This window comes from Cordyceps fumosorosea (assembly GCF_001636725.1).
Source record: "Cordyceps fumosorosea ARSEF 2679 chromosome Unknown scaffold_20, whole genome shotgun sequence".
NCBI classification, from domain to species: Eukaryota; Fungi; Ascomycota; class Sordariomycetes; order Hypocreales; family Cordycipitaceae; genus Cordyceps; species Cordyceps fumosorosea.
Window position 1 is genome coordinate 581294 of NW_017387320.1, and position 10813 is coordinate 592106.

Genomic DNA, 10813 nt, shown 5'->3' on the forward strand with positions numbered 1-10813 from the left:
GTCGTTCGTGCTCGCATCTCAATCCATACCTGTACATTGTTTCCAGGTATGGGGATCACTGACGGGAATATACAAAGGTAGGGCGAGACTCGAGACAGGCACCGACAGCACTACTAGCTGGGTACGATTCGGAGTCTGTGTTTCTCATGCTTCAAACATCCAAGACGTCTCGTGACTCATTTCTTCTTGGCCCTTGGCACATATAAATTTGATGCTTAGCTGAATTGTCTTGGCCATGTTGCATTAGGCAGGCAGCGCCGCTCGTCTACACAATGGGCAGGTTTATTACTTGCCCAACTAGTTAGTCCGAGCGCCTGCCTGCATCTTTGAGCAGGAAAAAGAGTCGCATGCTGCTTTGGCATGTTACAAGAAAAACCGAATATTTTCGTGGGGTCAGACATGCATGTCTCGGAAGTTGCTTGCAGCTGAACAAAATGAGGCAATCTGGTTGGCTGCTAGTGGATACTCAGCGGCCTACGATGCAACTTACAGGGTATACAGCTGGATGTGAATCAGTTTATCTGCAGCTGAAATGCGCTCATCTAAAGAAACGGCCAATCAGAAAGATTCGATATCTAACAGTATCCATGCTGCCGAATGTAGCCAATGCGGCCCGGGCCGGCTCTCCACCCCGAGAGATTCTGGATTGTACTGGTACCAGTACTTGCGCATGAACATGTCCAAGGACGTGGCACATATATTCAGATTATTCGTACTGTGAGGCCAGACTTAAGAGGAGCAGACGACTGGGCGTGCGAAAATTTACGTGGAGCGAATTGTGCGCATCTCCTCATCGCTATTTCCTCATGTCCTCGATTGAACCTCACTCCTCCACAACTCAGCTCACGGCTTCTTTGCAGAAAGACATGTCGCCGCAGACGAATCAATCGGCCACGGCCGTCAATAGCAACAGCCGTCAAGCTACCAATGGACACTCAATTGGTGCGAATACTCAACCGCGACAGCCCTCGCCAAAGTATCCGAAGCCCTCCAAGATAAAGCCTGAGGGTAGCCAGTCGTATCTGTCAGGATTCAGGAGGCTCAGGGCGGCATCGCGCAGGCCGCTTCCTACCGAGATGGGAGATGGCACATATCGACTAATCAAACACCGCCCATCTATCATGCAAGATTTGCGCAGCATTACATTTGCGGGTATGTTGTATCATGCCCGTTGATCCCAGCCGCGTGGGCGCCGCACTAACACACCCAAGATCTCAAGACACTCAAAGACATCATCGCTGCTCAGTTGAAGCGCGAGAAACAGTCAGATGACAAAACCATGATTATGGAGCGCACGATCCAGCTTGTCGCCGGACTGCCCGACTACTCCAGACGCCAGGAGCTGTTGACGAATGATTTCATTGACAAGCTCTGGTACTCGCTGGATCACCCGCCGCTTCTGTACATGGGTGATGAATACCGATTCCGCCAGCCGGATGGATCCAACAACGTATGTGCAGCTGTGAAGCCATGCTTCAAATAAAAGAGGAGGAAGAACTGACTTGTACGCTGCGCCAGAACCCAATCATGCCTCGGCTTGGAGCTGCTGGCACCGCCTACTCTAGGACTTGCAAGCCGCGAGGTATGGGACTTGGTGCCCTTCCACCCCCCGACACCATCTTCGAGTCCATCATGGCACGCAACGAATTCAAGAAGAATCCCAATAATGTTTCTAGCATTTTGTGGTATTGGGCAACGATTATCATTCACGGTAGGTGAGCTCTCCCCCGATGTCACCCGTGACAGACGCTGACAGCCTTCAAGACCTGTTCAACAGCGATTCCACAGACGGCAATATCAACAATAATTCTTCCTATCTAGACCTCTCCCCGCTCTATGGAAACAGCCAGGAAGCTCAAGATACCATTCGAACCTTTCGAGACGGAAAGCTCAAGCCTGATGCATTTGCAGACAAGCGCATGCTAGGCAACCCGCCCGGTGTCTGCATCATTCTCGTCATGTTCAATCGCTTCCACAATTACATTGCTGAAAATCTAGCTGCCATCAACGAGGGTAACAGGTTCCCACAGCCTCCTCCGAACCTCGCCCCAGAGCAGGCCGAGGCCGCGTGGAAGAAGTACGACGAGGAATTGTTCCAAACTGCGCGACTGGTGACGTCCGGGCTGTACATCAACATCACCCTCATCGACTACGTCCGCAACATCATCAACCTGAATCGGGTTGACACGACGTGGACTCTTGATCCGAGACAGGAGATGGGCGTTGCAGCCAATACGGGAGAAGGCTCCCACAGCGGTGTCGGAAACTCAGTCTCGGCCGAGTTCAATCTCTGCTACCGATGGCACTCGTGCATCTCAAAGAAGGACGAGGATTGGTTGCATGACTTCTTCTCAACTCTTGTGGGCAACACCGAGCAGGAACTCGACTTCGCCACATTGATGAAGGCGATGAAGAAGCTCGAGATGATGGTACCCGAGGACCCGGGCGAGTGCGTGTTTGGCGGTTTCAAGCGAGGAACAGACGGCCGCTTCAACGATGACGAGCTTATGCGGGCTCTTACTGAGGCCATTGAGGAGCCTGGTGGTGCATTCGGCGCAAGGAACGTACCCAGGATCATGAAGCCGATCGAAGCGCTCGGTATCATCCGCGGCCGCAAGTGGCACGTCGCGAGCCTCAACGAGTTCCGCAAGCAGTTCGGCCTCAAGGCGTATGATACCTTTGAAGATATCAACTCCGACCCGTACGTTGCCGACCAGCTACGCCACCTGTACCAGCACCCTGACAACGTGGAGCTGTATCCGGGCATCGTCGCCGAGGAAGCCAAGCAGCCGATGGCGCCCGGTGTCGGCATCGCTCCCACCTACACCATCTCGCGCGTCGTCCTGTCCGACGCGGTGTCGCTCGTCCGGGGAGACCGGCACTACACGACCGACTATCACAGCGGCGCGCTGACCAACTGGGGCTTCAACGAGGCCAGCTACGACCTCAGCGTCAACCATGGCTGCGTCTTCTACAAGTTATTCATCCGGGCCTTCCCCAACCACTTCCGGGAGAACTCCGTGTACGCACACTACCCGATGGTGACGCCGGCGGAGAACCGCAAGATTCTGGCCAACATGGGCCGCGCCGACTGGTTCTGCTTCGACCGCCCCGTGCGCGTACCGGACCGCGTCGACGTCATCTCGCACCGCGCGTTCCGGCACGTCCTGGGCAACGAGCTGAAGTACCACCCACCATGGGAGCAGGGGCTCGGCTACCTGATGAGCGAGCGCAGCCTACGGACGCTGCTCGCATCCGGGCCGGACCTGCACGCGATCCAGCGCGCCTCCGTCGGCACCACGCTGTTCGGCGACGGATGGAAGGCGGCGGTTAAGACATTCTACACGGACATGGCGGAGCGGCTGCTCACGGAAAAGTCGTACCGGCTGGCCGGGCAGGCGCAGGTGGACATTGTCCGCGACGTGGGAAACCTGGTGCACACGCACTTCGTGGCGCGCGTCTTTAACATCCCGCTCAAGACGGCGACGCATCGCAGCGGCGTCTTCTCGGAGCAGGAGCTGTTCCAGTTCCTAACAATGATCTATATCTGCGTCTTCCTAGACTACGACCCGGTCAAGTCGTTCCCCCTGCGGCGTGCGACCAAGGCGGCGGCCGCGCAGCTGGGCGGCCTGATCGAGACCAACGTCAAGCTGGGGCTGACACTTGGACTGAGGGGCTTGTACGTGCAAAAATTCAAGAACGACGTGCTCGCGCAGTACGGCCACCAGCTCATCAAGGCGCTGGCCAAGACGGGGCTCAACGCTCACGAGATTGCCTGGAGTCAGATCCTGCCGACGGCCGGCTCGATGGTGCCGAACCAAGCCCAGATGGTAAGTTGTTAAATGTGGCGAGAAATGAGAATGCTATAGTAACCAACTCAGTTTGCCCAATCCGTTGACTGGTACCTCTCGGGAGACGGCGAGCCATACCGCGCCGAGATCGAGCGCATCGCCTCGCAGGACACCAGCGACGCCGGCGACGCGCTGCTCCTAGGCTACGCGATGGAGGGCGTGCGCATGGCCGGCACATTCAGCCTGTATCGCTCAGTCGCCGACCACGACACCGTCCAAGACGACCATGGCAACCCGTTCCCTGTGAAGCGCGGCGACTCCGTCCTCATCTCCGTCACGCCAGCCACGCGCGCCCATGGCGGCGAGCTGCCAGACCCGGACGTGGTAGACCCGAGGCGCCCGCTGGACAGCTACGTGCAGCACGGGCTCGGCCCGGAGCTGTGCTTGGGTCGCGAAGTGGCACAGACGGCGCTGGTGGCACTGTTCCGCGCGCTGTTCCGCAGGAGGAACGTACGCAGGGTACCAGGCCTGCAGGGCGAGCTGAAGCGGCTGCTGAAGCCGGATGGTAGCCACGGGTTCATGACGGAGGACTGGGGCACCATCTGGACGTTCCCTACCAGCATGAAGCTTATGTGGGATGACGAGTAAAGACGGTCTTCGTTTTCGCCTAATCATTCCCAGCCAGGATGAAGAGGGGGAGTGAAGTGTAGCTACAACTTCTGTCAACGTTTCATTTTATAATATCCAACTTTGCCTTGACCACTAAGATCACATAGTCTTTCAAATACTACTACGAATATTCATTTCAATTTCACGTGAGCCTACAACCAGGCCTATTGATAAGGATATATTATGCTTTCGCGCCAGCCGTCTAACCAACACACCGTCAAGCGAGGGCAAAAAAGTTTGCAAAGAACATGTGACGGCGTTCTTTTTCTTTTTCTTTTATTGTCAAACTCAAAGTTTGAATTCCGAACTCTATAGCAATGAGAAGCCAAGTCGCCGCCCGCTGCCTTGTTGGAAACCTCTTCCTAATCCGTCCTCACTCTCACTCTCATCAAGCCTCGTCGAGCATTCTCCCACTGAGATCGCCTATCATGCTCCTCTTTCTAATCATGGCAGGCTTCCTGTATCTTGGCAGCATCGCCAAGCATGCCGCCTTACCAGTGGCAGCACACGCGCTTCCGCCTACCGACGACGCATCTGGCATGGCGATCCCGCCGAGTCGAGATCGGTGGTATCGCGCCGTCGACGGGCTCCGCCCACCACAGAACGGCGGCCTGATCAAAATTCGGGCTGCGCCAGGCAACCTATCATCGATGCTGCGCAACCTGGACTGGTCAGACCAGATCCTGTATCGTACTCTCGACGCAAATGGGACGTCAACTTGGGCCGTCACCACCGTGCTCGTCCCCAAGACTGCGGACCCCGCGCGGCCCGCGGTCGTGTCTTACCAAATGTCCCAGGACTCGGCCTCTCTCGATGCCAGTCCCAGCTATCTGCTATCGACGGCCAACGAGAATGTACGATATGACATTCTGGACCGCATGTTGCTCAAAGGTTGGCAAGTGGTCGTCCCAGACTACGAGGGTTCGTTGGCCGCCTTTGGAGCGGGCAAACTGGCCGGACACGCGACGCTCGACTCCATCCGCGTCGTCCACTCCCTCGCCGACGAGCGGTATGGCATGAACAAGACCAAGGCTCTCTACTCCGCCTGGGGATATTCCGGCGGCGCTCTCGCCACAGCCTGGGCATACAAGCAATGGTTCGGCCACGCCAACGAGCTCGGCGACCGACTCACCTCCTACGTGATTGGAGGCTTGCCCGCCGACCTCCTCGAGACGCTGCATTCGCTAGACGGAACGATGGGCAACGGGCTCGCCATCAACGCCATCTCCGGCCTGATGAGCCAGTACCCCCAGTTCAACGAGACGATCCGCTCCCACGCCAAGACCACTGGCCCGCTCAACATCACCGCCTTTGACCGGGTCAAGACGCAGACGTTCAGCGAGTCCCTCATCAGGTACGCTCGCCATAACATCAGTGACTACTTCGTCGGTGGCCTGGACGCGGTGGTCCGGGAATTACAGAAAGTCGGTTTCGACAAGGAGGTTTCGCTGCTGGACCTGCCGGAGGCGCTGCCGCGCGACCTGAACAAGCACGCGATCCTGCTGTACCACGCGCTCGCCGACGAGGTCGCCCCGATCAGGCCCGTCGACGAGCTAGTCAGAAACTGGTGCAATGCCAGCCACAGGATCGAGTTCCACCGGCTGCAGGGAGGCGGACACGTCCAGAATGGTGACAGGGGGATAGAATCTGCGATAGAATGGATCACGGAACGGTTCAGGTCGGGCTTCGAGACGGGAGCGCAGGGAAGGATAATACCATAGTCGAGGAGGGCGTGCAGAGTTAGCCATAGATCAAATGCCTAATAACTGAGGATATTAGCAGACATCTTTTAAAAGAAAGAAAGAAGAAGAAAAGTCTCTTTAAAACTTTATAATTATATAGATTATAAATAAGATTCTACTTTAGTTAGCTTATTAAACTATTAACGCAACTCTAGAATCTTAGCCACTATTAGGTAGAGAGAATGCAAGTTAGTACAGTGGTCGAGAAAGCAAAATGGCTCTAATGGATTTTTTAGGTCGTATACACTAACGTCGGCCACCCACATCTTAGTACCACCTACATCTTAGTAAGTTATTATAAGTATAAATATTAACTATAAGGTTATAAAGATAATCTAGATAAAATTTAAATAATTTAAAAACTAATACTTAAAGTTATTAAGGACTGGCCCTATAGCTACTATAAGTAGGCGTTAATATAAGGTTTAAATTAAATCTCTTATAGAGGAAGAGGTAGGGAGGTTATAACGAAGTGGCTACTATACATAAGGGGGAGTCCCCCCCCCCTATTAGCCCTATGCCTTAGGCCACTAGGCTATTAGTCTAGCTAGGCTGTGGCCTAAGCTCTTATATAGCCCCCCCTATTATAGTTATAGAAAACCCCTCTATAGTGCCCCTTAGTTATTATAATATTACCCTCTATTAGTTATCTTATTTAGAGTCCCTTTTATAATAGCCTTATCTTTCTTTATTACTTATTTCTTATATATATACTACTATAGAGAGTATTCTTTTAGGTTAGTAGTAGTCTATTATTTATTCTTTCTAATATAAGTATTATATTAATATACACTTAATAGCCTCTTTTTAATCCTAAGGAGGGTGCTACTTTATAGATAGCTCTTTATTAGGAGGTTATAAAAGTAAGCTATAAGTAAAATACTAGTCCCCCCCTTTATTAATACTTAATATTATTTTATTTTCTTTTAAAATTCCCTCCCTTTTAAACCTTTTCTTTTTATTATTATTCTTCTAGTAAGTAACTTTATTATATCTCTATTTATATTTATTCTTAATTATTACTTACTATTCTTTATTTATATTCTAAATCTTTTTTAACCCTAAATAACTTATATTATAATAAACACTACTACTATATTACTATTATCTCCCCCTCCTAAGGGGAATAATAAGGTTAGACTAAAAGGCTATAAGGGCTTATACTATACTTAAGGTAGTATTCTATTATAGAGTAACTCTAATAATAAGTAGTAGGACCTTATTAAAGAAGTCTAATTTCTTTACTTTAACTACCTTTTATTAATAAGGATACACTTTACTTTATAATATAAAATAATTACTAATAGTAGTTATACTTAGTACTCTATATATAAAAAGCCCTATAATAGATATTTATACTTTTTTACTATAAGCCTATTTTTATATTAACTTATTTACTATACTATTTCTTTTATTACTAATTAGAAGGTAATTAAAGTTACTATAGTAAGTAAAATAAGTAAGTTAGGCTTAAAAAAAGTAAAGTCTACCCTTACTATAGTATTAGTACTTACTTAACTTTATAATATTATAGTCTACTTTAAGGCTAACCCACTCTATACTAATATTATTAAAGTACTTACTACTCTTATACTTATTATTACTTAGGATACTAAGTCTACTATATTAACCTTAGTTAGTACTTAAAACACTATTATCTTTAAAGGTAGTAGTAGCTACTATAGTACTAGTTAGGACCTTATATTAATAGTATCCTCCTTTAACTTAACCTTATTTAGAATCTATAGTAAGATCTAAGCTCTTAATATAAGTGCCCTTACTATTATTACTATACTTTATTAATAGTATTCTAAACTAACTACTAGACTAAGGCTAACTATTACTATAAGTTTAATATAATTATAGTTACTTTTAACACCTATCTTCTTAAGGGTATAATAGCCCTCACTATAAGCTAGTAGATACTATATTAGGCCCTTAAGGCCCTTAAACCTAAGTTACACTTCTCCTATAATAGTTATACTTATAATAATAATTATTTATACTACTACTACTTTAATTAGTAATCCTATTAGTATAGACACTATAGACACTATAAGTGATTATACACTTTAATATATTAGAATATCTTTTCTTAAGTTTATAGTTAATATAAGTACTTATCTTACTATTATAAGTAGGAGTCTAGGTTATATATCTTTAATATAGAGTTAATTTCTTCTAATAATAGTACCTCCTTTTTTAATAGACTATTATAAGTTTATTATTTTTATTATCTAGTATATTTATATTAATATTATTTTTCTTATATTTTATTTTTATTTTTCCTTTAGTATAGGGTTTTATAGTATTAAAGAGTTTTTATATTTTTATATATTCTTTTTTAATAAGTAGTTTTATAAGTATAGATTATATATACTAAGGTTCTTCTAAAGTATAGTTCTATTAATACTATAAGTCTATTAAAGAGTTTTTATTATAATAAATAAATTCTTTTTATTTACTACTATCTTATTATTCTTTTATTAATATCCTATATTACTATTAGTTCTAATTATACTTTTTCTATAAGTATACCTCTTATAGTCCTATATTATAGTATATATCTCCTTACTCTATTTTAAACTTATATAGTACTATAGTACTCTATAGTGTATTAAAGGGTTCCTATATAGGGTTATAATACTCTTACTATTTTACTAATACTTTATATCTACCTCCTCTTCTTTATATATTTTATACTTAAAGGACTATTGATACTTTAAACTCCTCCTTTAGACTATTACTATTTTTATTATTAGTAAGTTATAGTTTAAGTGTTTAATCCTCTTATAATTAGAATAAAAGGGGGTTATTCTATACCCTCTTAACTAGATCTATATAGAAAGTATTATAGAGGTCTCTTAGTATATTAAGTATTATATTTAATAGTAATAGTATTATTATTACTATATATTTTATTTAAACTTAATTAAGCTTCTTTAATAGTCTTAAGGTTATAATATTATAGAGTAAGAACTATACTTTATTTTTAACTTAGTACTAGTTAGTTAGATACTATAAATAGTCTACTACTTCTTTTATATATTATTATATATAAGTAATACTAGTTTAGACTAACTTAATACTATTATAAATATAGTTAAAGAATACTTTAGTCTTTATTATTAGTGTTTTCTTTTAATATAGTATAGTGTTTTTTAGTTTTTTTTAGACTACCTTTAGTTAGAACCTATATAATAATATATTTAGACTATAATCTATAACTAAAGAATCTTAATTATTAAAGACTATTTATACTATTAGTAGTTATTTAGACTAGTTATACTAAGAGTATAAAATAAGTACTTATAGTACTATTTAGACTTCTTAGTTTACTTACTTAGTACTTTTATCTATTTATAGGTAAAATACTATTAAAAGTATCTACTTAGTGTCTATTAGTAAGTATATTATATACTAGAATAATCCTACTTAATCTAAGCTTTAGTTATTTATAATTACTATAAAGAAGCTAAAGTACTACTACTAGTAGTAAAAGAACTAGTGTGTATAGGCCTCTACTATTATAGATATTATTACCTCTAACTAGATATACTTTAATAGATAGTCTATTATTACTATTAAGTACTATAACTCACTTTTAGTTTAAACTAAAAGATCTATTATAAAGTCTACTAAAATCTATTATTAGTACTTATTATCCACTAGTATTAAGTATAATAGGCCCTACTATTAGTATTAGGATATATATACTTTATAATATAAGTAATTATATATATACTACACTATATCTTAGGATATCCTTAGCTAGTAGAAGTTATATATTAGTATTATAAATATTATATTCTATCCTAAGTAGACTACTATTAGTAATATATAGATATCCTTAATTAAATAAGTTATTAAGGGTTCCTAGGATAGGATCTATAGACGCCCTTAGTATTAGAGATTTTATAATAGTAATAGTAAATAATCCCCTACTTATTCCTTTAATATAGCCTTAGTAGAGAATTATCTAACCCCCTCCTATATATCCTATATCTTTACTATATATAATAGGTTAGTTACTAAGGCCTCTTATTATAATATATTTAGTTCTTTATCTTAGAATAGTATTAGTAGTATTTTATATTAGGTTATAAAGCTAATAACTATAATATTAACTAACTAAACTATTATATAGGGGGGGTTCTATAGTTAGTTACTATATATCTCCTACTAACTTAATATATCTAGTTATTAAGTAAGGGGGCTTAAGTAGTAGTATAAGTAGTAATAAAACTATAAAAGAAACTTAGCCTAATATACTTATTATTTAGAAAAGAGGTAGGGTTTTATAAAGTATTCTAGGTTTTTATAGTCTATTAATATTATAAAAGAGGAAAGCTAACCCTAGAGTTCTATTACTTAGACTTTAAAGTAGACTACTATTATAAAGAGCTCCTTATTATAAATAGTATAATTCTATTCTATAGTAGATAGTTTTACTAAGTAATAGACTACTAAGTATAGTATACTATCCTTATCTATCTATAATAGATAGTCTCTTAGGCTTACTCTAAAGTAGTCTATCTTAACTATTAATTCCCTTATAGGGTCCTAAATGTAACGGTGGCTCTTCTCTAATCCACAGTAAATCTGTTTCTT

The 10813-nt window shown here is 42.9% G+C and overlaps 2 protein-coding genes across 2 annotated transcripts; both read left to right on the top strand.

The window, feature by feature from the left end:
• Positions 1 to 866: 866 nt before the first annotated feature.
• Positions 867 to 4439, top strand: ISF_07259 (heme peroxidase; the record flags this gene model as incomplete). The annotated part of the gene is made up of 5 exons (XM_018850862.1): positions 867 to 1152; positions 1212 to 1450; positions 1519 to 1711; positions 1765 to 3830; positions 3882 to 4439. 5 exons carry the CDS (start codon positions 867 to 869, stop codon positions 4437 to 4439), a joined length of 3342 nt encoding a protein of 1113 aa, XP_018702140.1.
• Positions 4440 to 4906: 467 nt separating this feature from the next.
• Positions 4907 to 6181, top strand: ISF_07260 (Lipase, secreted; the record flags this gene model as incomplete). The annotated part of the gene is made up of 1 exon (XM_018850863.1): positions 4907 to 6181. The coding sequence occupies one exon, from the start codon at positions 4907 to 4909 to the stop codon at positions 6179 to 6181; it is 1275 nt and encodes a 424-aa protein (XP_018702141.1).
• Between the last annotated feature and the right edge of the window lie 4632 nt (positions 6182 to 10813).